This window comes from Aethina tumida, chromosome 2 (genome assembly GCF_024364675.1).
Source record: "Aethina tumida isolate Nest 87 chromosome 2, icAetTumi1.1, whole genome shotgun sequence".
In the NCBI taxonomy this organism is placed as follows: domain Eukaryota; kingdom Metazoa; phylum Arthropoda; class Insecta; order Coleoptera; family Nitidulidae; genus Aethina; species Aethina tumida.
Window position 1 is genome coordinate 3352102 of NC_065436.1, and position 25869 is coordinate 3377970.

Below are 25869 nucleotides of genomic sequence, written 5' to 3' on the forward strand. Positions count from 1 at the left end.
ACATAAAGTTAATTATTTCCTGACTAGGTCCAATTTGATGTGTCATATGAATTATAAGGAAACTTGTGGCAATTAAATTGATTAACACAATACAAAATAATTTATTAAAACTCAACAATTAATGAACAAAAACACTTATGAACTAGCCATTTTTTGTTGCCTTTCTCTTTCAGTTAAAGCTATAATATTTATGATGCTGTCGTTTCCAGTATATTGTTTATATTGGGTGTCTATTACAGTTCTTTTGGCTAAAACATTGGCAACCTCTTCCCTCTCCAGTGCAAGCCTAACAGCCTCTTCATGAGGTAACACCTCCAAATCCTTCCTGGGGATTTTTATTTTACAATTTTCATGCCCATTGACCTAAAAACCGGTGTAGTAAGGCCTCACATTTAATTAAATCGTAATTGGTTACCTGACAAACCAATTCCAACTTGTAATCCATGTCAGTCTCAGGCCAGTTTTGCTCCAACACCGTCTTGTCCCAGAACACTTCCTGGGACTTGTCCAGTCGGTTTGGTGCCGAAACAAAACCGGACCACAGCTCAGACGCGAAATGCGGAGCCATAGGCGCAAGCAAAATGATTTGGGCCGCCAGGGCTCTTTCGTATTGCAAACTGTGGGCTACCACCGCTGGTGAAGCTTTCTGAAGCAACCAAAATTGGGCTTTTAAAACCAAATTTTAATTTTTTCAGCCATTAAAAACTTTAAAATGCCAACTTTTTACCTCTAATGCTTCATTGTTATATTATAACAAGGACGTAACTTATTAAAGTTATTTTAATTAAATAATTAAGTCAAGAACTTTAAATTTTAAATCCCACTTTGTGTTACAATAATCTTCCAACAGATGGCGCACCGTTTCCATGGCAACGTTGATTATAACCTCGTAACTTGTCAAAAGTGACACTATGGAAGTATTTGTTGTGCCAAATAATGAAAACACAGTTAAAAAAGTACTATTCCCGAAGAAGCAGCAAGGAGACGACGGTTTAATAGTAAAAATTAATGAGAAAATCGACGTCAAGTACAGCCACCAATGTAATCAACCAGTGAAGCGATTTTTCCACTGTTGCTTCAACTGTACAGGCAACTTGCTGGCTTGCATCAACAACAACGGGGTAATTTTCATTGTTGATGTGTTGTTAAATACTTATTGGTCATTACCAGGGACAGAGTCAGTCACTGTGCCAAAATTCTCCAACACAAACAACAATGAAATCTTTTTGGGTACTGAATGCGGTTGTATACTTATTGTGGACATTTATAGTGGTTTCCTGGTGGGCAAACTTAAAAGACACAAATTGCCAGTGAAATATATATCGTTTTCTTCCACTGGATTATGTGTAACCACTGCTGACAGTGAGGGAATTATTTGGAACTTAAAAACTAACACCAAACAACAAATACTGAATTTAAATGTAGACTTGAAGCTTAAATTTCTAACATTTATCCCCGTTACAAACTGCATTCTATCATGCTTAGAAAACGACACCTTCCAATTGTGGGACACACATACTTGGAAGCTGAAGCACCGAATGGATACAAGTCAGTGGAACAATCACACTGTTAAAAACATTACGTTCTCGGAAAACGGCTCAAAAATAATTATTGCGTGCGTTTTTAATAGCCTAGCTGTTGTGGACGCCAACGAGTTTAAAACGTTGCAAGTACTACAACTCCCTGAGTATATTTTAACTGTGAAACAAATTGAAATTGTACCACTAAACTTAGTTTGGAAGTACAGCAAAATGTTGGCCATATTATCGGGTTCTGGAGTGTTGTATTTTTATGACTTGGAGCTGCAGAAGGTTGTAAACCAACTGAGTCAAGAGTCTGATATAATAAAATTTCATATTTCCCCTGTAAACAATTTTTTAGCCCTAATATTGACTTCTGGTGCTGTCTGCGTTTACAATTTATTGCTCTTTACAAGCGTCCCTAAAGTAGTCGAAAGCCCAGTGAAAAAGAAACAAGTAAATTTAAAGAAAGTTAAGGTGAACATGGTAATAATCAAAAAAGAGAAGGAAGACGTATTAAACGTAGCAAAGCTGAAGCCAATTTTAAAAGAGTATGGCGAATTTCCTAAAATGTACAGGGCAGTAATCTGGGACAGCCTCCTTCAGTTACCCAACAACTCAGAAGAATATAAAAACATCTCCAGTCACATAACATTAGAAAGCTTTCCAGATTTAAAAAAGCAATATCCTTTGGAGTCTGAACAGTCAATCAGGAGCTTAAGGATTTTATTGAACAATTTAGTGAGCTGGTCCCCGTTTTTTGCTAACGTCTCATTCCTGCCTTTATTTGTATTTCCTTTTGTCAAGGTGTTTCAAAACAACCCCATACAAATTTTTGAAGCTGTTATCACCATCATATGTAAGTTGTTGAATTTAATAAAATGATAATAGTAATAATAATTTAATTTCAGTAAATTGGTGCCAACATTGGTTTGAGTATTACCCCCTGCCTCCCTTGAACATATTCTCCATGGTGGAAAACCTGTTACAGGACTCAGACCCTGAGTTATATTACCATATCACCGCCTACGAAATAAAACCAACAAGTTACATTTGGCCGCTGCTAGAGACGGCGTTCTCCGAAGTCCTGACCGCGAACGAATGGCTGATGCTTTGGGACCACGTCTTGATCAACGAACCGTCGTTCTTGCTCTGCGCAGTCGCCTCGTACTGCGTCGTTCACCGCTCCAACCTACTGAGCATGCGCAAAGATGATGAATTTAATACGTTCTTCCAACGACAAAACCCGAACAACACGAAGAAGTTTATATCGAAAGCTTATCACATTTTGGAGCGTACTCCCGACGCGTTGCACCCTAGGCAATATTTGGATGACTTTATTTGTATACAACTGGATGGATATCCGGCGTTTATTGACTACCCTAAAACGATGGTGGAGTTTGAGAAGAGTCAAATGTCTGCACTCAATGCGGAGTTGTCGCAGATCAAGCAAGAACAAAGTACGCTGCTTAATGAGGACACGACCTACTGGTTCGATGTAGGGAACGACGAGAAGCACCAAATCGAATACGAACGTAAGAAGGAAATGGAACGGGCGTTCATCGATAAAATCCTACAAGAACAAGAACTAGTCAGGGAACAACAAAGAAAACTAGACAACTTAAGACAGTCCATCTTGACCAAAGGAAAGGATGCGTGTCGCAGGAAAGACTCATCAACGTACGAACCTCAGTCACGTCAAGACAAAAAGATGACTTCAAGTGACGAAGAACTGCTGTGCCAATACGCCAACATTTTAAAGCACAAGTATACAATTACTGAAATGTTTGAGCCTCAGCCCAGGAGTACCGTTCAAAAGAACGTGCTGCAAAAACAGCAGGAAGATTTAAGTGAAGTCATTGACTTGTTCAACAAAAACATGTGCAGTAAAAGCAGTTTAAAGAAACTTAATATCACTGAAGGATTGTTAACAACTGACAATTTAATTAGAAGAATTAAGGAGGAACTTAGAAACAATTTAACTGAACAAGGTGGTTACAATGATGCAGCAGCCAATCAACGACTATTAGAGCTTCAGGCTGAAGCAAGGGAACTTGAGAAGGACGTTTCTAAACTGGTCAAGGTATTAAGAAAAGGGCAAACCAATGAGGGTTACTCTAGTAAAAGAGCCAATAGAAAAAAGTCAAAAAGAGGTTTACCAAAACTAGATGTTACCAAAATAATTAACGATAATAAATGAATCTAATAAAATTATAAAAGGCCATATAAGTGTTCCTAAAGTAAAGTTTAGTCAATTATTAAAGTTACTAGACAACAATAAGAATTAATTGAACTTAAGATCAAAGTTAACTATATATTTTTATACTATATTGTATTTATTTATATGAAATGTATATTGTATATTTTTATATTTATATTTTTAAGTTGTAATAAAGTTTTTTACAACTCTAGTTTCATTTTTCCTTAAAAATTCTTTAAAAATTTGTCGACCTATTTGGTTGGTGGTACCAAAAATTGGTGAATATTAAATTAACTTACCCTTAAACTATTGGTGAGACCCTGTTGTTTTGAAACAGCTACACTCATTTGCTGCGATATCACATAATTAAACGAAGTACCTTTAATATAATAATTTCTGGAGTCAAACAAATAATCATCTTGTGATTTGAACTTGTCTTCTTCAATCATTGGTGGCAAATTACTCCTGTGTTGAAGGAATTGTTGCATGGTAAGCCACAGACGCCTCTGCCAATTTAAAATCCCAGGAAAAGCTATAAAGGAATAAATTATTAAAATAAATTGGTATCATTTCTTTTACATACTGTTGCTGTTCCAATTTCTGTGTGAAGTGGGAGCCACATCAGCCAAAATGAGGAGTCTTGTGGTGTCTGTACCATATTCTCTAAACATGTCTTCTGGATCCACTCCATTGAATTTAGATTTGCTCATTTTTTCCCAAGTTACTACAACTGGTTCTTTTGTGTCCAGAGTCTCAGCTTTGTTTTTCTTCAAATCTGAAAGTTTATTAAAAAATTAACATGCAGGAATTACTTCATTATAGTGTTAAGTACCTATAATTTTAACTTTGCTTTCTGGCAGGTACTCTCCAGTGCCCTTTTTCCTGTAACTACGTCCCATTACCATCCCTTGCACTAACAGTCGTTTAAATGGCTCCCTTTCAGGCACCAAGCCCAAGGAATGCAGGAAATGACTCATAAACCTGGCATAATACATATGTAATACAGCTACAAAATATCTTTGTATTAAGAAGACCCTCAGAGTAATCAATAATACCATGTTCCTTTCCGCCTATGTATAAATCAACTGGCAACATTTTCTTAGCCTTTTCCTCGTCGAATGCTTTCATTTTATTATCCGGATCTAAATACCTTAAATAGTACCAAGAACTGTCCACAAAGGTGTCCATGGTATCTGTTTCCCTTCGAGCTTTCCCTTTACATTTGGGGCACTCGCAATTGACCCAATTATCAATTTCAGCCAGTTGTGAAGCACCTTTTTGACTAAGTTTCGACAACTTGGGTAGTACCACAGGTAAGTCTTCCCGTGGCACCGGTTGAGTCCCACAATTTTCGCAGTGTATTATGGGAATTGGTGTGCCCCAGTATCTCTGTCTGGAAATTAGCCAGTCTCTTAGTTTAGCACTGGTCCAGTAGCCACCAACATTTAAATCTCTGGCTTTGTCACAAATTTCCTGTGTTATTTTGGCGGCTTGTTCTTGTGAATACTGTTGTAATGTTTCAAAATTTACGTTGTGGTTGTTGGCAAAATTCGCAGCCTCTTCGTTTATTCCGGGGATTCCCACAAAGGTGTCGGTAAAGGGTAAAAATTCAATTTCGTTCGTGACGAAAATTGGTACTTCTTGATTGTTGAAGGGGTTTATTAAAGTTTCCTGCAGTTTCTGAGTCCCACTTGAACCTGTAATACCTTCCTGTCTCGCCAAAATATTATCTGCAGTGACGGTCACAAATTTAACGTTCTCAATGTGTTCAGGATTTGAGCTCCACAAGCTAACAAACTCTGTGGGCTTATTTTTAATTTTGAAATCGAAGTTTACACCATCACATTCACCAATCCAATGCTGCTGTAGCTTTATAATGTCCCGCCAGTCTTGCAGAACTGAATCATCCAAACCATCTAGTAAATCTTTGGCATACTTTGTTGTCCGGATGAACCACTGCTTCAATAATTTCTTTTCAACCTTTGCCCCAGACCTCCAGGAACATCCATTTTCATCTACCTATTTTAAAGTTATTCATTTTGTTTTAATTTAATTATGGTTAATGAAAAATTACCTGTTCATGTGCCAGAACAGTTTTGTCCACAGGGTCCCAATTAACCAGAGCCTCCTTTTGGTAAGCCAACCCAGACTCATACAATTTTAAAAATAAATCTTGAGTCCAGTGGTAATATTCTGGTTCACAAGTTGCTAACTCCCTGTGCCATTCGAAGCTGCATCCAAGTCTTTGAAGTTGAGCTTTCATGTTGGATATGTTCTGCTTGGTCCAATCATGTGGGGATATTTGTCTGTCAATTGCAGCATTTTCTGCTGGAAGGCCAAAGGCATCCCACCCAACAGGATGTATAACCTGTGGTCATAATTTAATGAGTAATTTGTGGGTCAATTAAAGGAGTTATTTTAGTACATTTTTACCGTTCATACGTTGAAATCGTGCAACAGCATCGCTAATTGTATAAACTCGTACATGACCCATGTGTAAACTTCCCGATGGATAAGGAAACATGGACAGAACATAATATTTTTGTTTTGTTGTGTCTTGTTCATTGTACTGTTCAGTTTTAATTTTGTCTTTCCAATGGTTCTCGATTTTATGTTTTATCTCTGAAGTTAATTCTTTATCCTAAAAATTGTTAATCAATTTATTAAATTTTTAGAATATTTTAAGTGCGTTACCCATAAATTAACCCCACTTAAGTATTTGTAAATTTGAAAATTTTGGTGTTGTACACATTTTTTTAAGAAATTTTTGGAGCCTATTTTATATAACATTTTTTAAATTAATATTTTTAAATAAACTCTCAGTCATAACCTCAAATAATCATGTGTTTGAGGATGCCGATAATTTCAAGGCCACTACGTTGATCAGTGAAGAGAATCAGAACATAAATTAATAGTTCTATAAGTAATATTAATTTAAACAATTTTATTATTAAATATCTTGAAAACAATCAGTAGTGTCCCTCTACAACTTGAATAATTTCTTTAAGATCAATGGTTTATAGCAAAAATCACTTAATATCACATTAATTAAAAATCTTGATGACGTCATAACTGTTCTGTGCTATACGTTCTATAAGTTCGCTGTTCTGTGGTTTGTTGTTCTTTAATTAACCTCACTTTTTAAAAGTTTTTATTTTCAAAAATGTAAACACTTTAAATAAAATATCAAAAATGTTATCACAAGAAAAATTAAGCAAATATAACAATAAATGTAGAATATGTCTAACAGAAAGTGCTGTTAAAGTTCCATTTACGGCTGTTTTAGACAACAAAAATTGTGAAATAACTGTGGCAGATGCATTAAAAGAAGTAATGAATGATTTGGTATGAGTTTTTATAAATATTATTACCCATTTCTAATTGTACATTTTAGGGTTCTAAAGAGTTTCACATATTAACGTACATTTGCAGAATGTGTCAAGGATTTTTGAGTATTGCCTATGATTTAATAAAACAGTACAAAACAGCCACAGAAATTTTAAAAGGATGTTGTGAAACACCTCACAAAGAACCAAAAGGTACTGGAAATGTGGAACTAATCATTGGACAGGAAAAGTACAATCTTAATGAAGTTTTGATAGTTGAAGAACAGTCTAATAATAAAATAAATTATGAAGGATTTCTAAAAAACTTGGGAAGCACAATTTCGGCAAAATTCGTAGACAAAAATTACAAAAGTAAACCTGTGGAACCAGAATCTGAATTGGTTGTTCTGAAAAAGGATAAGACTGAAAATAATATCATCATTGAAGAGCTTTTAGTAAATGATTGTATGAACCAAGACACACCTATAAATATTGACCAGTTTATTATCGAGACTTCTTCTGATATTCCACATCAAATTATTCCAATGCAAATGGTCTCAAACACAAATGTTTACAAATGTGATACTTGCCAAAAGGAGTGCAGTTCAGAAGTGCGGCTTTTCAACCACATGAAAATATGCATGGATAACGTGTATGCAGATGTACAATTGAAAACATTCATCTGCCCTATTTGTAAAGGCTCTTTCGTAAAAAGAGACGCTTTAATGCAACACATTCAAACAACACATGGGCACACAGAAAAAGCCTTCTTCTGCAATAAATGTGATCATGTGGCATATTCATCGAGTGCCTTAACTTACCACATGCATCTACACAAAGATAAATCATATCAGTGTGAAATTTGTGGCAGGGTCTTCAAAACAAAATTTCTACTGACTAATCACAAACAGACTCATGACCCAGTTACAAAAGTGTTGTGTCCAATTTGCGGGAAGGGTTTTAATTATAAAAATGGACTGTTTTACCACATGAGGATACACAACAAGGAAAGGTGTTATAGGTGTGACTTTTGTGATAAGTCTTTTTATATGTTGAATTCATTAAAAAGACACATGAGGACGCACACGGGGATTCGGCCTTATGGATGCAGTTACTGTGCCAAAAAGTTTTTTTCCAAAGGGGAAGTGAGCAAACATGAAATGTTGCACACTGGAGTGAGACCCTATAAATGTCAGCATTGTGGGCAGGGATTCATTACCAAGTTTAACTTGAAAAAGCATTATTTGACTCATGGTGGTCCTTACACATGTGAATATTGTGATAGGAATTTTATAGGAGAGAGTTATTTGAATATACACAAGAAACTTAAGCATAAAGAGTTATTTAACATTTCTGTTTAATGTTTCCAACTGTTATTAATAAATTATTGAAGAAATCCACTTGTTTAATTTTTAAAACATTTAATTAATAAAAATTATTTCTTAATTCTTTCTTTCTTTTTAATTAAAATGTAAATTTATAAAATATGATAAATGAAACTCGTCTGCGTAATCTGGGTTGCATAACATAACCGGTAAGAAACAAAACATGAATTATACATAAAACTCCAAAATAACATAATTAGTTACCAGTTATTAAAAAAGGCGTAAAATCCCACAATAAACTTGTGATATATGTATTATTGCTTCCTACCTACGAATATTTATACTTGTAGATTGTTCTATGAACATAACCTATATTTAATCGTATACAAAACGACAACAAAACAATATATTCAAACAATTGATAAAATGAGTGAGGCACCCCCTGCTAAAAAAGTAAAAGTCGAAGAAGATGTGAAACGTAAGTTACTTAATAAATTCATTATGCATTTTCAAAGAATGTCATGTTTTAGCCGAAGTTAACGATGATGAAGAAAGTGATGAGTCCCCGTCAGATACAGGTATTTACGTCCTTTTTATTTTGTTGATAACTTACATATTGTGCGATTTTTAGTTGGAAAAACTCCAAGATTGTGTCCCTACCTCGACACAATCAACAGGCAATACCTGGACTTTGACTTTGAAAAACTGTGTTCGGTTTCCTTAACAAGGATAAACGTGTATGCTTGTTTAGTGTGTGGGAAATATTTCCAGGGCAGGGGTACTAATACACACGCCTATACCCATTCAGTGGCTGAAAGCCATCATGTGTTCTTAAATTTACAGACCTTAAAGTTTTATTGTCTGCCTGACAATTATGAAATTATTGATTCGTCCCTGGATGATATAAAGTATTTATTAAATCCAACCTTCACTGAGGAGCACATTAAATGTCTGGACTCCAATACAAAACTCTCAAGAGCCATTGATGGGTCTTTATACATGCCTGGAATTGTTGGTTTAAATAACATCAAAGCCAATGATTATTGTAATGTTGTCCTGCAAGTATGCACACTTATTTTTGTCTATTTTATACTTAGCCTAAAATCTGATCTAATTGTAGGCATTATCCCATGTAACACCTTTAAGAAATTACTTCCTACGTGAGGAAAATTATGGTAAGATCAAGAGGCCACCTGGAGATTCGGCTTACTTGCTTGTCCAGAGATATGGGGAATTGATGAGGAAGTTATGGAACCCTAGAAACTTTAAAGCTCATGTATCCCCACATGAAATGCTTCAAGCTGTTGTGCTGTGGAGTAAAAAGCGATTCCAGTTCACACAACAAGGTAAAAATTGTCAGGCAAAATATAAATTAATTATATAATATATTGTATATATTTTAGGGGATCCAATTGATTTTCTATCATGGTTTTTAAACGCCCTCCACAAGGCTCTGAATGGTACAAAGAAAAAGGACAGTTCAATTCTTTATAAAACATTCTTAGGTAATATGAGGATTTATACACGCAAAATTCCCTCAACAGATTTGGACGACAAGCAAAAGAAAGCTTTGATGGCAACTGAGGAGTATCAGGAAGTTATTACAGAGTCTCCATTTCTATATTTGACTTGTGATTTGCCTCCACCACCTCTATTTATTGATGAATTTAGGGAAAATATTATTCCTCAGGTTAATCTGTACCAGTTACTCACCAAATTTAATGGAGAGACTGAAAAGGAGTATAAAACTTACAAGGAAAACTTCATGAAGAGGTTTGAAATCACCAAATTGCCTCCATTTTTGATACTATACATCAAAAGGTTTACTAAAAATACGTTCTTTATTGAAAAGAACCCTACAATTGTTAATTTCCCTGTGAAGTATGTTGTTCTAGTTAAACCCTAAAATAGCGTATTAATATAATTTTCTTTATTTTTGTAGGAATGTAGACTTTGGTGAGTTTTTAACAAATGAAGTTAAGGCGAAACATAAAAACACAGTCTATGACCTGGTGGCTAACATTGTTCACGACGGTGAACCCACGAAAGGGACATACAGAGTTCATATTTTACAAAAATCTACAGGGCAGTGGTATGAAATGCAAGATCTTCACGTCACCGACATTCTACCCCAAATGATCACCCTTACAGAAGCTTATATACAAATTTACGAGCTGAGGACATCATAGCTATTGATTAATTAATTTTTGTATCTTAAATAAAAGTGTAAAGCAGAATTGTTGGTGTTTTATTTCAAACAATATTTTCAAAAAAATATTTAATAGTAGTTAATAACTTCTAAATATTATTAGGTTCAAAGGGAAACCAAAAGCAAAAACAAATTCGCATTGATCAGTTTATTTTTTGAATTTGAACATAAGTCCACATAGACTTTGTTACATTGTTACATCATATATATGACATTGTCACAATCTCTAGGTTCTGGGGCTAAGGGGGTAATAATAGGAGGAATATGCGCATTTTCCCAGTAACCTGGAAATCTGTCACCACTAGACATATTGCATTGCATACTTAAGGGGGATTCTTGATAAACTTCGTTCAACAGCTGCACTCTCATCCGGTTCCACTTAATTGATTTGTAATTATCTGATATTCCTTTCAGTGGACTTGTATCCTGCCCCTCCCATCTGAAAAGCAGTATATTAAAATGTATTTCAATACTTTATTAATAACATACTCGTTCATGTATCTGAAGAAAGTTCTTAAAGCTTGATCACTGATTGAGCTTTTACAAACTTCGAGATCTGTGTGAGGATAATAATGGACATAATTCACACACATTTCATCTGTTATGGAAAATCCTCCCAAAGTAATATTTTCTTTATTCTCAGTGTTGTAGTCACATCTAGTAATTAGAACGTGCCCCTAAAAGCAAATTTAAAAAGGAATAAATAATTGCACTAAGTTTAATTAGGCATAATTACAGGTAGAACTTTAACAGGCCTCTTAAGACGTCGTATTTCCTGAAAATGCGTGCTGAAATGGTTGTCCCTGTTGAGTTCCGGAAGCTCATTTCCGTAGGCATCAAAGTGCCTTGTGTAAACTCGGACTCCAGTCAAATGGGTATGCAATTGGGAACCAAAAATTGTAATTCCTTCAGGTGGCAAACTCTAAAAGCACCTATTTTTATACAAGTAACTATTTTAAATTGTGAGTTTTACCATTGATGTGCAAGCACTGGTGCAGTATCCGATTAAGGGAAACGACTCTTGGCCGGGTGGGATGGCCATTTTATCAGTATATTCCAGACCCAACTCGATGACTCCAGCATCAATGTCTTTTAATATCTCCGAAGTGTACAAAGTAATTCCTGATGAGTCGACCCTTCCTGTTCAATTTAAAAAATTAACCAATTAGTTCTGTATTTATTTTATTTAGAAATACCTTCAATGTTTTCAGGATTATTATAGTGCACCTCCAACATCAAATACTGATTGAAATTGTCACCACCAATTGGTAGGGACGCTTCCTGAAAGCATTACGTTAATTACAAGTCCATGACATACCCAAGTATTTACCTTGGGATAAATAAACGGTGGCGCACCCATTGCCCAAGCTGCGAGGACTCTCTTGCACACCTGAGTTTTTGGGGGACGATCTTTGTCGAAACAGTTACCTTCGTACAAGGGTATTTCTGCTTTTGCGTCTGTTTCACAGTGAAATACCTCCATGTGGTGGACTAGGCCTTGGCTGGATTCTTGTATGTTGGCTTCATACTACAAATATTTTGTCATAATAATTAGATTTACAGAAAATTGTCTAATGTACCTGATAAATATGATGTTTTTGTTGATATTCTTCTGGTAATTTTATGACGTGACACCAATAGGTTGTTTCATCAGCAGGAACGTTCACTTTATTAGTGATTATGTTCAGTTGCTTCACGTGGCTTGGAAGAGTGTCTTCAACGTTCAAATTTTTCAACAGATGGATTCTGACCATTCCATTATCGTTATCCGGGGAGCTAACATTTAGGCCATTTACTCTATACAACGGGTGTTTCCCTCTGGACCAGACCACATGAGTTGTACCATCCTATTAAAAGTTAAATTATAGTTTCTGAAGCACCACAGGATGGTAAGAATACTTACTTCGATGATATAGTCTTTTGAATCACACGTATCGAATTTTCTTTTAAAGGTGTACTTAATTACATCTTGTCTTTTGCGCACTTGGAAATTATGGCAGTCCTGCTTTTTGTCCAAGTATAAAACGCCTTCATCCGTTGCCCAAGTATCCTTAAATTGATAAGTGGTTAAGATTAAAGAACTATTTTTTGTGTTTTTTACCTGTAATCTCAATTTTCCTTTCAAATCTTCCCACAGAAGGCAATAATCTGCTGGAAACAAGTCTCCTCTATCTGAAAAACCCAAAGCAAACCAACCATACCCTGGTGGTATATGAATTTCAAAAGCTACACTTCCATCGCTATAATCCAGCATCCAACTCATAGAAATAGTATTTTCACCATTAAGTGATACTTTAAATATTCTTTGGTGGCCTGCAAATAAATGGAAGTGCTAAGTGCTAAACAAGGCAAAATATTTATTACTTACTTTCATCTTCATTGTAGCAAAAAACGGGCCTTTGGTACAACAACAAACACGTTATGAACAATCGAAGCATTATCTTTACATACTTTTAATCTCGCAGAGACTAAACCACAGACGCAGGAAAAGTTCGTTTAAATAGGTGCCACCCGGACGCAGGCGCAAACCCGGAAACAGCCCGGGGATGATGCGGTTTAATTGTTGTAATAAGTTATTAGCGAGGAAATTACTTAAAACCGATTTTGGCAATTAGCAGGTTTAATGAGATACACGAGAAAAAAAGATTGCGCATTTCCTGCGGTGCTAGTCCAACATAAAAAGACATTCGTCATTGTTAAAACAAAGTTCAATTAAACATAGACTAATTAGTAAAATATATTGTAATGGAAAAACATAAAAATATTTCATTAACATAATAAAAATATGCAGTAATAAAAGCTTTTTTGTTTAATCCTTTAAGATTATTAAAATCCAATATAAAAAATTAACGATGTCTCACATTAAATCATAAATGGCGTTCATCAATGGCTCGGTTTTATTCGAAAGGGGATAATAAAATATGAATTTAGTGGTTGAGGTCAGAACGGCGGTGTATTAAGGAGGAATGTCATTTGGATGGAGTCACGCCCGACCCCAATGCATTGAATAGCGAAAGGAATTTCGCAATGGGCTTATTCCTTTACTTCATTAAATTCCTTCGGAGCGTCTCCAGACCACGGATGCAGGAAGTTAATCGCCTTCAAATCTATGCATGTTCTAATATGAGATGATTAAAAGTAATGGTATTGGGATAATTTCAATGTATGGCATGTGTTTTATGCTCTAATGAAAAATGGGAAATATTCATTGTATAATAGAGAATAAAATTATTATCTTAAGACTTTCTTCTTCAGTATAAGTGGTGCCAATTAGAAATAGATAAATTTTAGTGTATCTAAGTTGTTTTATTAGAATATAAATATTATATTCTATTCTATATATAAGTTCTTTTTACAATATAAAATGTTCCCTTCAAGATAATTGAAAAATTATCTTGTACTTTGCCACTAAAAATATTTCTTTGTTTATTTTTACAAACAGAGATAAGTAGAAAAGTGAATTTGCTGACTCAGTTTTAATGTGCCGCCTTTTCGGACACTTTTCCTGTTATTGTTCAGCAAGTTATACAAATAGTAACAAAATATTAAATATATATATATTTTTGCTGAATAATGAACGTTTTAATAGCTCAAAGTAGAGTGAGTCTTCATGCGATGCGCAGAACGGTCCTGCCTCAAAAAGACAGTTGCCTTAACCCATGCATCATGGGAAACAATCCCCAGTAAGTTTAAAACAACCATTATTGTTAACAACACAGCAAGCTGACAAAACAATTGTTTGTTGACGTATTATTTTCAATTATGCTCTTCCGTCATGTTCACAACCAGGTTCAATAATTTGTCAATATCTGGGTAAGTAGATACATGCGAAAGTGGTACTCGTTTCACCTTCTAATTTCCGGCGTGTGAAATGTGCATTTGACAGAAGTGGTGGTTTGGTGCTTCGTCTTTCCAAATTTTTCTCGAGTTGTACAGTTAATTGAGTGCCGTGTTGGTGTTAATTGTTGAAAATGGGACATAGAGTGAGGTAGGCACTATGGAAATTTCAAATTATATTCATTAATTGTATAATAATACATTTCAAATATCAATGACTTAAATGTCATGCCTTTGTATTATTGCTTTTGAACATTATTTGCCAAATGTTTTATTTTCCGGCCTGATGTAAATCACAAAAATATAATTTATTTTTAAATTTTACTGTTAGTGTATAGAGAATGAGTCTTAAAAAGAGATTTTAAAAAAAACAGGAAGATAAAGATTGTGAGTCCAGCTCCAACCTCAATTTAAAAGGATGACAAAGAAGAAGTAATAATTGTAATTAATCTTAAGTAATAATAATTAGGTCTCTAAAACTTAGCCAGTATTAAATACTATATCATATTTTATTAAAATTATACATTATTAAAGTCGTAGTAGGGTTTCCCCTAAAAGTACTGTGACAATTTTTCCCCTATTTAGAAGTACCAACGCAACATTTCAAAAGTGACTTTTGACTATGTCACAGATTTTTGTGCTTCCAAAAGTAAATTTGTCAAATTATTTGTGATAATCAATAGTTCCATACCAAAAAATCATGGTGGAGGGTACCAAAAGGTAAATTTAATTCCTTACATCATTTCAGTACATTGTTATTTGATAATTGACTTTGACTATGTGTCAATTTTGTCATGCTTAGCCCCACAAATTCTAGGCTTCAAAAATTACCTGTGAGATTTTCAAGATTAAACTGTTGAACATGTATTATCAAAGAAGGTATTTCATATCTTAACGGTGGGCTTAAAAATATTAATTATACATGTGTCGTTTTACAAACAATACATACTTATCTTGTCCTGAGTAGATAATTTGCACATTTCTATCTGTTATCTTTAGATAATATGACACAGATAATCACAGTAGTAATTTAACGGTTCCAGACATGTATACTTGGATCCGTAGTTTACATTTAAATGGGTCTGTTTTCCTTTTTGTGGCCCAGTTAATAAGAAATAACTAGTACCAATATATTGATTTGTCTTTACTTAGGGATACGAGGTCTGAACAGATCAAAACCACGGCCAAAGTCTACGCAGATGTTCTGGCTAACAAGCCAAAATCCTACTACGACTATGACACCTACGACCCACCAACAGAAGACAGCTCGGAGTACTCACTGATTCGCAAGCTGGGTCACGGCAAGTACAGCACGGTGTTCGAGGCCCACCACGACTCCCGCAACGAAAAGGTGATACTGAAAATACTCAAGCCGGTGAGGAAGAAGAAGGTGAAGCGTGAGATTAAGGTGCTGGAGTGTCTGAAAGATGGCATGAACGTTGTGAAGCTGCTGGCGGTGGTGGACATTCCGAACTCCCAGTTGCCGGCCCTCGTTTTCGAGAAGCTGCCCAACAATGCGGATTTCAAGAACATCTATTTAACATTGAGCGAACCGGATACTCGTTTTTATGTGTACGAACTCTTGAAGGCTCTGGACTTTTGTCACAGCAAGGGTATCATGCACAGAGACGTGAAGCCGCACAATATTATTGTGGACCAAGATAATCGCAGAATAAGACTGATTGATTGGGGATTGGCTGAATTTTACCATCCGCAACAAGAATACAACGTGAGAGTTGCGTCCAGATATTTCAAGGGACCTGAACTACTTGTAGACTACGGATATTATGATTATTCGTTGGACTTGTGGTCTCTAGGTTGTATGTTCGCCTCCATGATCTTCAGAAGGGAACCGTTCTTCCACGGTAATGATAATTATGATCAGCTGGTGCGCATTGTGAAGGTTTTGGGTACGTATGACTTCCAAACCTATCTTCACAAATACAATATCATGCTAGACAATAAATTACAAGCGATGATCGGCTCATATCCTCGTAAACCATGGCAAAGATTTATCACGACTGAAAATGAATATTTGGTCAATGATCAAGCTTTGCACTTCTTAGAAAGTTTACTGAAATATGATCATGCTGAAAGATTAACAGCAAAGGAAGCATTGAATCATAGATATTTCCAGCAGTTTAAACGCAGGAATACTGCCAGGTCTGTTGGTAGCTTCGCCGAGATTGATAATTAAATCAACGGGGGTTTATTTTGACTACCATATTTGATATTACTGTTTTTATGTTAAATCGAAAATTTCGTTTTGTAAGTTTTTTATAGTTAAATTGAGTTTGGAATCAGAACAATCTTTTATTTTTGTTTTATAAATAAAATGTTATTTGTCTTTTGTTTTGTTTATTTTATATACTTTTATTTTGAGTAACATAAGATCACTTTATTTAAGATATGTACATTTAATTTGAAGTTAAAAATTGGGAAACATGTTTGAAAATTTTGCTTCGTCGTTGAGATGACATTGTTGCTAGTTTCTCATCCCTTAAGTTACCTCTGGGTAACCAATATGTCATGGTTCCTTCGGTGACAACGTTGTACTCGCTGTCAATATTCTATTAACTAGACAGTCCCATTTGCTGTCCTTAGCTGTTTATTTGTCACGTCGTGGCTTGTCGTAAGGTTTTCCTCTTCTCAATTGAGGACAATTAGACTTAAGGTGTCCCTTCTCCTTGCAAAAACGACATGTGGACTCGTTCCGGCCTTTTGTACAATTTCTCCCAAGATGACCCAGCTCCTGGCAATTGTAGCAACGTCTCGGATCCTGTTTTGTTTGGCATCTTGATCCGTTGTCTTCGACCTCGCTTCGTCCACCCCGTTTACGATGGACCACCCGTTCATCATCTGAATTACACTCCTCCAATTCCCGACGACTCTTTACCTGAGGACTCCTGTCGGCGTCCAGCTTGCTCAACAGCCTGTTGTACAGTTCAACGGGCTTAGCACATTCCAGAGTATCCGCTTTGTCTTGCAGGCTTGTCGGCAATCCTTTGATCAAGCACGACACGATCTGTTCGTTGGTGGCGCCCACCGTCTCGCACAAATGAACCACATCGCCGTAATACTCCGAATACGACTCCTCGGGCCTCTTGGAACGATTGGGGACTGCACACATCTGTGACTCGTCGAAGACTTCCAGCATGGCAGTCTTCCAGCTGTCCCAGTCGGTGATGCGACCCACCTGGCTGCGGAACCACCTCCTGGCCCGGCCCTCCAGTTGCATATGTATCAACAGCATCTTTTCGTCGTCGCTCCACCCATGAAGGCGCCCCCTCTGGTCCACGAATTCCACCCATTCTCGAGCGCTGGTACATGCTTCGCCACTAACATCGTTGGGGTCGAAAGTGGGGATGATTCTCCACGCATGCATAACTGTTAACTTGCTTTGACTATTGTTCTCTAATTCAGTTTCGTGCGTGCTACGAATTGAGTTGAGAATGTGCTCCTGAAACTCCTCTAACCTCCTCTCCATGCGGCTTTCTTGGCGTCGTTGTTCCTCTCGTATGTTGGCGATCTCGTCCTCCAGTCTCCGGAACTCTACTTGTCTGACACTTTCCTCTTTTGACGCCGGGTCCTTTGGCGGTACTTCCTTTGAGTCGAACATGGATATCCAGTCTCCAGACGCCATTTTTTTAACAAACAACTCCTTGAAAGTACTCAAAATGTAGTCAGAACTTATGCCTCCGCGATTTTGTTGCTGTATCACTTCTGATGGCCAATTTAACACATCAATTTTATTACAAACGGATAGTGTAAGCGTTTCCGTGACTCCTTTGACATCTAAGCTTCGTAGTACGACCGTGCCCTCTACCGAATGATGTGTACTGGTACTTGTTTTACCCTACCTGGAGCTATCTGCAGACTTTTTTTACCTCTGTCATCCCCTCTACGAATGGTCAGATGGCGCAACCGCTTACAACAAACCTAATCTTCTATTATTCTATAGAAATATTTGCCACAAAATTGAGCCCAAGGTACTATCACTATCAAATATATTATAAGGAACAAAAAACTGATTATTAAATTGACTATAGAGACTTGTAGTCTTGTGAGGAATCCTGGAAGTAGTATATGAGAAAAAAGTTTATATAATCAGTCATTCCCCGAAATACCCACGATTAGATAGTTGAAATTCTTTAAATCATACATTGGGAATAGAATTCATTCACTTATAAATAAATATATATAAATATAGAACAAATACATAATAAGTAAGACACATCAATCATAAAATACTTTTATTTATTTCTACTTAAAAGTCATGATAACTGTATTTTGGTAATAAAATGGTTGAAATGAAAATGGTTGAAATCAAAATGGTTGAAATGAACATTTGTTATAAACATAGTAAAACTTAAATCTATTGAGATCTATGGCACATATTCAGTGGCACCCATTCTGGCCAAGTAGTCAGCCCCCTCATTTCCTTCAATTCCTCGATGTCCTCTGACGTGTTCCTGCAATTAAAATTTACAAAATTATCTTAAGAATGCAATTATGAATAAACCATTTACCCATTCAATCTTAGCTCGCGAACAAAGTTTGTCGAGAACTTCGAGGTCTTCCTTATTTTTGACTGGTTCGCCGGATGCCTTTTTCCAGCCCTTTTTTTTCCATGTTTGGACCCATTTAGTCATGCAGTTGATGGTGAATTCGGAATCCGTGATTATTTTAATGTTCTTACATCCTGGGAAACAAATATAATAGTTTATTTTTATTAAATATACATAACAAAATTGTAAAAAATTAATTTGGAGTGGAATAATATTGTATAATAATGAGTACTGCTGTTTAAAATACATTGTTTACTTATTGAGAGATTAATTTACATACAATTTTATCATGTTTTATCAATGTTATGTAACAAAAGCAGTTTGTATCTATATATCCTTGTGCCTCTATTTTTTTACAAGTAGATACATAGACAATTTTAGTATAAATACAAATAAATATATAAATTATCTCACCATGATTTACACATGACTCTATTGCCGCAATACAAGCTTGTATCTCAGCTGTATTATTTGTAGCCCTTCCACGGACAGGCTTAGAAATATTCCTGAAACAATTCATTTAAAATACCAACAACAAATATTATAAATTACAATACCTAGGGTCATTACTTCCAAACCATACACCAATGCCAGCTTTGGCATTGGCCCTCCCATTGTTCTCACATGCCCCATCCACATACACCACTACTTGCTCTTCGGCTTCATGCCTAGCTCTTTTCGGAAAATGTGCCAGGCATTCAGACGTAATGGTGCACGGAGCAAGTGGTCGTCTTACACCAACGACAGCGCTTGTACTAGGAGCCTCATCATTGACTTGATTCAAACTGCAACAGAAATACCCTAAGGTGTCTTCCGACAACATTTATTAAGTCACCTTAGTTGATCAGAGGTAGCCCGGATCCTGGCCAGCTCATCCTGAATCGACTTGACTTCTTGGAACAGCAGTTTGGACCTTCGTTCAGCCTCAGCCAGCCTATGTAACAGATGGGCGACTTGGTCAGCTCTGAATAATAAAAAATATAAATTTATGTTCTGTTTTAATACATTTAAACTTACACTTCCATTATGAATGGGAATCGAAACTTGAAAGGTGTATCAATGTGTTTAAAAACTTGACAGACTATGTGACAGTTTTTAATCCATTTAATACAAGCTTTCATGTGTGGATTTACAGTTAAATATGTCGAATACAACTTTAAATTATAGTTTTAATGACAAATTAGAAGCGGTTAACTGCCAGTCAAGTCTGACACCTTCGTAGGTTATGTTGAAAGACTAGACACAACAACTTAAGGTCTGTTCCCAATACGACATTAAGGCTGATACATACGGAACACCCTAAATACTAATGAATTTTTATATGACAAATTATTAAATTAAATTAGAAGCTTGGTTTGCTAAGTTGCTATCCTTGCAAAAGATATGCAATAATGTTAATTAATAATTATGTCTTTAATTTGTTAATTCTTTCTTTAATGTTTCTTGTCTACAGGGTGTGCCATAAAAAATCGATTTTTTTCTGTAATTTAAATGATATTAAGTGTCTATAATAATTTCTATTTTAAGAAATATATATATATATATATATATATATATATATATATATATATATATATATATATATATATATATTTCTATTTGAAGAAAATCATAAAGTATATTTAATGCTGATAAATAAAAAGTTGTATAATATGATAGTAGGGAGTAGTTTCAGGTAATTGAAACGCTCTTAGTTTTCAAAAGATTTAAGCGAAAATAAATAAAAAACTACAAAATATTTATTATTTATCCAATGTATGACATTATAATAAATTACAAAATTAAAAAAAAACATGTATAACATGCAATCAGTTTTTTTATTCCATAGAAATATCCGATTCCTTTTTGTGCTCGCCCCTCAGATGCTCCTGTATTTCCTCCAAAGTTTTCCCTTTTGTTTCGGGAACACAAAATAGAATGAACACCAATCCCAGCAAGCAGCTGACGGTGAACGAAAAGAATGGCACATGCATACCAAAGTCGTCTCTGGTAATTTGGAAGAATTTGGCCGAAATGGAGACAGTAGTGCACGACACTATGTCAGCCAGACACAAAGCGAAGGCTTTGACGTTCGTGGGGAAGAACTCTCCTAGAATGAGCACCGGAATTGTGCCCATTCCAATGTTAAATATTACAACAAAAGTCAATAACGCGATTAAAGGTAGATAAATCAGTGATGTGTCGTAAATGTCGTCGTTTTCAAAGAAGAAGTAGAAGCCTTCCGCAGCAAGTGACGCGGCGGAGCCAATAATAGAGAATATTAAAAGAGGACGCCTTCCAGTTTTGTCTACAAGGAAGGACGAAAGCAAGGACACAACCAACTGAATGATGAAGTAAATAATGGTGGAGAGATTAGCGGAAATGTCCCCACTGGCCTCCTGGAAGATGATTTTAGCATAGAACATTATAGCAGCAATTCCTGAAAATTGCTGAAACGCCCTTAGTCCGAAGACGATCACAGCTGCCCTACGGTTGCTCCTAACAGTGAAGAGGTCCCAAATACTTCCGGTTGCTTGCTTGTCTTGTTCCACTGCGTCGGAAACTCTTTGGAAGTGCTCGCCGATGTCTTCGTTCCTGTTGAAGACTTGCAGACTCTCCTTGGCTTCCTCCTTTTTGCCCCTCATTATCAGATAGTACGGGCTTTCAGGCATGAAGTAGAAGGTCAAAAAGTGCAGCACTGGGAAAAGGGACGATATTAGAGCCGTGTACTTGATGTTGAGGTTCACCCCTATGACGTTAATGAGCAAAACCCCTATAACCAAAGACACCTGTATGCAAGACCCCAACAACCCCCTAATATTCGGGTCTGATATTTCCCCAATATACATGGGGAAGGACGTGTAGATCAAACCGTCTGCAATACCGGCGGAGAACCGGGCTATGTTGAGGAGTATCTTCGAGGGTGCAAAAGCCACCATTATCCAAGACATGAAGTATATTGGTGCAGTCAGAAGGATGCTGTATCTTCTTCCTATGGCGTCCGAAGCGTACCCACCCAGAATGGAGCCGGGTATGTTCCCCAACACCGACATGGTGGCCACCCAAGAACCATCATCGCTAGTCATGGGAATCTGGGAATCGTTCGCCAGTAACTGAGGAAGGGACGGCGAGGCCCAGCCATAGTGCATTCCCGACGATAGAAATGTTATACATCCTGCAACAATTAGAAAATTGTGTGTTTATTTAAATAAATGCCACTTTCTTCTGAACGATTTAAATAACCACTTTGCATTCTGGTGATTTTTGAACATACTGCTGTTGCGTCATTCGTGAATTTCTTTGGAGAAACTATTTTATAATGTTACAAACGTTTTTTTGATGGAATTTTATAGATGTGCAATTCTAATTACATTAATCCAGTTGAGGATGTGATTTCCATGCAGTGGGTCATTAAACCACTTGAAGGAATAATATTAAATAAAAAAAAAAAAAATAAAAGGCAATATAACTCCATGATTATGGTAAATTATCGGTATTCACGTGTGGAATGTAAAACTGGAATTTGATGATAAAATTGGTTATCAGTAGAATTCAATAATATTTAGCCAGCATTACTAATTATGAATGAAATAGAAACTCACTTGCAGGAAATGATAAGAAACATTAAACAAATACATTTATAGGTGGCTCTAAAACAGATTTCTGATAAAAAATAAATGAGAAATTTTACATTATACATTTTAACACATCAGGATATTGATTGGAGCCATCATTACCTTTAATTTATCGATGAAAGTTAATTATCTTAAGGTAGATATTTCGGAATTCAGTAACTGTTAATTGATACTGAACTTGAAAATTCTTGACTTAAAATTGTAACCTTGACCCTTGTTTTTAAAAGAGGTTACTGAGAATATTTACTTATTAAATTAAATTTTGTAACTTTCACATTAATTTATATACTATATATAATTTAGAAAACAGCAAAATATAATTTTTTTGTGGAAATGAAAGTAACATCAATAAAACAAAAAATATTTTATATAAATGCCAATATTAATTACCTTTTTTCAAACAAATTAATAAGAGAGGAAGTGTTAATTGTAATTTTGATACTGGAACTACTTTATAACACTGTTAAAAGGAAGTTGTAATAAAAAATAAATAATAAGAAAATAATTAAAGATAAATTGAGTATGCACAATTGTTACTTAACAAGATCTTAACGAAGAACCAGCTAATTAATGTTAATAATAGAAGTTGAATAAAAAGTGGACGCACAAGAGTTATTTTTAAAACACATGAAAATCGTTCAGAATCTTCTTCATCTCGGTCAATTGCGTGTAAAACCTCAAACAAAACTAATCTAACTCGTTCTTCGGGTTCAGTATCCCAGCACCGTGGTGCATCCACTAGCACCGTTGACCACGAAGTCAAAAACAAAAACCTGCGTCCGAAAAATTCAACATTTAATTTACATACCTGTTGCAGTGGCCAAATATTGAAACAACAGACGGCTGTTGATTAATGAGTCCAACACAATTTTCATTCTAGTCGAACCTTGGTTCGTATGGATCTTGAACTGAAGGGTTTCCTATACGCGGACCATTCTTATATACTGGCAAAAGCTGATCAGCTGTGTTAAATCCACTCTTGACTCGTTGGCGAATTGTGGATTTCCAATAATGTACTCTGTTTGCTTTTTGATATTTAATTATGTATTTTAATTTAAATATTATTTTTCTCTACTGGCATTTTAAAAATGTAATTAATTTATTTTATTATGTTGTCTATTATGTCATAATCAATATTTTTAGATGGAATTTTAAAAAAAAACTATGATTATTGATTAAATTTAAATTATATAAAGTATAAATATAAAATAAAATGGGGAAAATTCTACAAAAAATGATTTAAAATTAGAATATTCATATTTAAAATATTCATTGACATAATTAACATTAAACAATAAGTTATCAGTCTGCTAAATTGATTAAATTTAAATTATATAAAGAATAAATTTAAAATAAAATGAGAAAAATTCTACAAAAAATTATTTAAAATTGAAATATTCATATTTAAAATATTAATTGACATAGTTAACAGTAAACAGTAAGTTATCAGTCTGTTAAATTGATTAAATTTAAATTATATAAAGAATAAATATAAAATAAAATAGGATAAATTCTATAAAAAATGATATAAAATTGAAATATACATATTTAAAATATTAATTGACAATCTGTTAATACTTGTGTACATCAAATTATTTAAACAAACTGTTTAATAAATTTATTAAAAACATTTTTATATAAAACTAGTCCATTAAAATTTGAATTTATACATCTATGGTTGCTAATTAGTAGTTTATTAGTCAATTATGTTAATAACCTGCTTTATTAATTCAATATAACAAAAACTAATGCAATAATTCAACTTTTAATAGATAGTACAATTGACAGTTGTAAAATGTTAAATTTAAGAGCCAATAAAAGTTTTGCGCATTGTTGTTTTAATCAGTTATTAAATAAAAGGAATCATTTTATAATAGTGGAAAATAAACTTCTTGAATTGTTATTAGTAAATATGAATTTCATAGAACTTAAGAAACCCACTTCACACCTTTGAAACCTTAATAAACTATTAACACTATTTTTGTATTAACACCTCAATAGTTTAATTATTGATAAAGTGCTTAATTCACAATATTATAAATAGTTTTTTAATAAGTTTGTATTAACTTCTTATATGCAAAGAATAACAATATAATAAATTGTAATTTAACGACTTCTTCGAATTAGCAGGACACCTTTAAAATAATTTAGACATTATTTAAATAATCAAAATATAATAACCGTCAAAATGTTTACGATAACTAATGAATTGAGTGTGTTTTCCAGTTGGTAAGTACGTCAGAAATCCCAAGGAACCACCATTTAACCCATATAAGTATCGAAAGTTATACCAAATTATCGCCTATTGCATCAAAATTAAACGTGTAAATTAAAACTGTAAAATTTACTTATAAATAAATTATTTAAAATTTAACTATTTACTTTATTAGGCATAAAATTTGTAGCCATGAAAAAGTAGCACACAAACATTAATTGAATTAGTTTAATTTTTTATTATTATCATAATTATAAAATTGTTAAAAATAATAATATGATTTTAAGTTCACAACTCTTTAAATTACAGTGTTTGTAATTGTATTTGGTACTTGAAGGTATTGGAGAAGAGGGTTGAAATGAAAAATTGTTGGTGTCTAAATAAATTCCTTCTAAAATCAAGTCAAGGGCTTGTTGAGGTGAATTTTGACAAAGGTACTACTGATTTTCTTCTCCATTTTGAAACATATAAATATAAAATATGTGTACATACTTGTTGTTGTTGTTATGTGTCAATTTATGTAATTTTTATTGAATGAAATTGCAATATAACAGACAGCTAATAATTTGGTACTACATAAACCAAGCTAAGCTTCAACATCTCTTGGAAAAGAGGGTTAAGAATTGAAGTTATTGAAATGAAAAAATTGTTGGTGTCTAAATAAATTCCTTTTAAAGCCAATCAAGAGCTTTTTGATGAGAATTTTAACAGAGGTACTACTGATCTTTTCCTCACCAATTCCTAGAATGTATCAAAATGTCAAAAGTTTCCTCCAAACAAGAGTATAGAGCTATCAAGCTAAGCTTTTACAGTTATTGAAGAAGAGGGTTAAGTACTGAAGTGCTTCAAATGAAAAAGCTAAGCCAAGAGCTTGTTGAGGAGAATTTTAACAAAGATACTACCGATCTTCTTGTCCATTTTGAAACATGTAAAAATAAATAAATGTTATTATTGCTATGTGTTGATTTATATCACATTTATTGAATGAAATAGTTGTAATACATCAGACAGCTAATAATTTGGTACAACCAAGCTAAGCTTCAACATGTCTTGGA

General features: G+C 34.6%; 8 protein-coding genes across 11 annotated transcripts; 4 read left to right on the top strand and 4 right to left on the bottom strand.

Annotated features, from left to right (window-relative positions):
• Positions 1-85: 85 nt before the first annotated feature.
• On the bottom strand, positions 86-6628 carry LOC109600601 (probable leucine--tRNA ligase, mitochondrial). The gene is made up of 9 exons (XM_020016772.2): positions 6415-6628; positions 6146-6361; positions 5795-6088; positions 4776-5739; positions 4553-4726; positions 4304-4495; positions 4020-4252; positions 416-646; positions 86-363 (listed from the first exon to the last, which is right to left on the bottom strand). The coding sequence occupies exons 1-9, from the start codon at positions 6508-6510 to the stop codon at positions 136-138; spliced, it is 2628 nt and encodes an 875-aa protein (XP_019872331.2). The 5' UTR covers positions 6511-6628; the 3' UTR covers positions 86-135.
• On the top strand, positions 654-3931 carry LOC126264731 (TBC1 domain family member 31). Its single transcript, XM_049963931.1, has 2 exons — positions 654-2379; positions 2432-3931. The coding sequence occupies exons 1-2, from the start codon at positions 912-914 to the stop codon at positions 3718-3720; spliced, it is 2757 nt and encodes a 918-aa protein (XP_049819888.1). The 5' UTR covers positions 654-911; the 3' UTR covers positions 3721-3931.
• A 230-nt stretch (positions 6629-6858) lies between the features above and the next one.
• Positions 6859-8441, top strand: LOC109600583 (zinc finger protein 558-like). The gene is made up of 2 exons (XM_020016750.2): positions 6859-7065; positions 7115-8441. Exons 1-2 carry the CDS (start codon positions 6913-6915, stop codon positions 8405-8407), a joined length of 1446 nt encoding a protein of 481 aa, XP_019872309.2. The 5' UTR covers positions 6859-6912; the 3' UTR covers positions 8408-8441.
• Positions 8442-8628: 187 nt separating this feature from the next.
• LOC109600595 (U4/U6.U5 tri-snRNP-associated protein 2) lies at positions 8629-10608 on the top strand. The gene is made up of 6 exons (XM_020016767.2): positions 8629-8849; positions 8902-8949; positions 9003-9433; positions 9492-9717; positions 9775-10252; positions 10314-10608. Exons 1-6 carry the CDS (start codon positions 8681-8683, stop codon positions 10558-10560), a joined length of 1599 nt encoding a protein of 532 aa, XP_019872326.2. The 5' UTR covers positions 8629-8680; the 3' UTR covers positions 10561-10608.
• A 105-nt stretch (positions 10609-10713) lies between these two features.
• Positions 10714-13043, bottom strand: LOC109600593 (tyramine beta-hydroxylase). The gene is made up of 10 exons (XM_020016764.2): positions 12949-13043; positions 12682-12893; positions 12484-12630; positions 12161-12427; positions 11911-12108; positions 11777-11861; positions 11554-11720; positions 11317-11502; positions 11070-11257; positions 10714-11019 (listed from the first exon to the last, which is right to left on the bottom strand). The coding sequence occupies exons 1-10, from the start codon at positions 13016-13018 to the stop codon at positions 10776-10778; spliced, it is 1764 nt and encodes a 587-aa protein (XP_019872323.2). The 5' UTR covers positions 13019-13043; the 3' UTR covers positions 10714-10775.
• A 1155-nt stretch (positions 13044-14198) lies between these two features.
• LOC109600591 (casein kinase II subunit alpha) lies at positions 14199-16764 on the top strand. 4 transcript variants are annotated; one of them, XM_049962382.1, is made up of 2 exons: positions 14199-14393; positions 15570-16764. In XM_049962382.1, exons 1-2 carry the CDS (start codon positions 14356-14358, stop codon positions 16612-16614), a joined length of 1083 nt encoding a protein of 360 aa, XP_049818339.1. In that variant the 5' UTR covers positions 14199-14355; the 3' UTR covers positions 16615-16764. The 4 variants fall into 4 exon arrangements, with proteins under 4 accessions (XP_049818339.1, XP_019872319.1, XP_019872317.1 ...); XM_020016760.2 differs by lacking the exon at positions 14199-14393 and adding an exon at positions 14445-14568; XM_020016758.2 differs by lacking the exon at positions 14199-14393 and adding an exon at positions 15012-15137.
• Positions 16765-18655: 1891 nt separating this feature from the next.
• On the bottom strand, positions 18656-20213 carry LOC109600584 (ribonuclease H1). The gene is made up of 6 exons (XM_049962383.1): positions 20003-20213; positions 19821-19949; positions 19543-19770; positions 19400-19491; positions 18947-19119; positions 18656-18889 (listed from the first exon to the last, which is right to left on the bottom strand). The coding sequence occupies exons 1-6, from the start codon at positions 20104-20106 to the stop codon at positions 18803-18805; spliced, it is 813 nt and encodes a 270-aa protein (XP_049818340.1). The 5' UTR covers positions 20107-20213; the 3' UTR covers positions 18656-18802.
• Positions 20214-20702: 489 nt separating this feature from the next.
• LOC109600585 (facilitated trehalose transporter Tret1-like) lies at positions 20703-23546 on the bottom strand. The gene is made up of 2 exons (XM_020016752.2): positions 23408-23546; positions 20703-22139 (listed from the first exon to the last, which is right to left on the bottom strand). Exons 1-2 carry the CDS (start codon positions 23472-23474, stop codon positions 20803-20805), a joined length of 1404 nt encoding a protein of 467 aa, XP_019872311.2. The 5' UTR covers positions 23475-23546; the 3' UTR covers positions 20703-20802.
• Positions 23547-25869: the final 2323 nt, after the last annotated feature.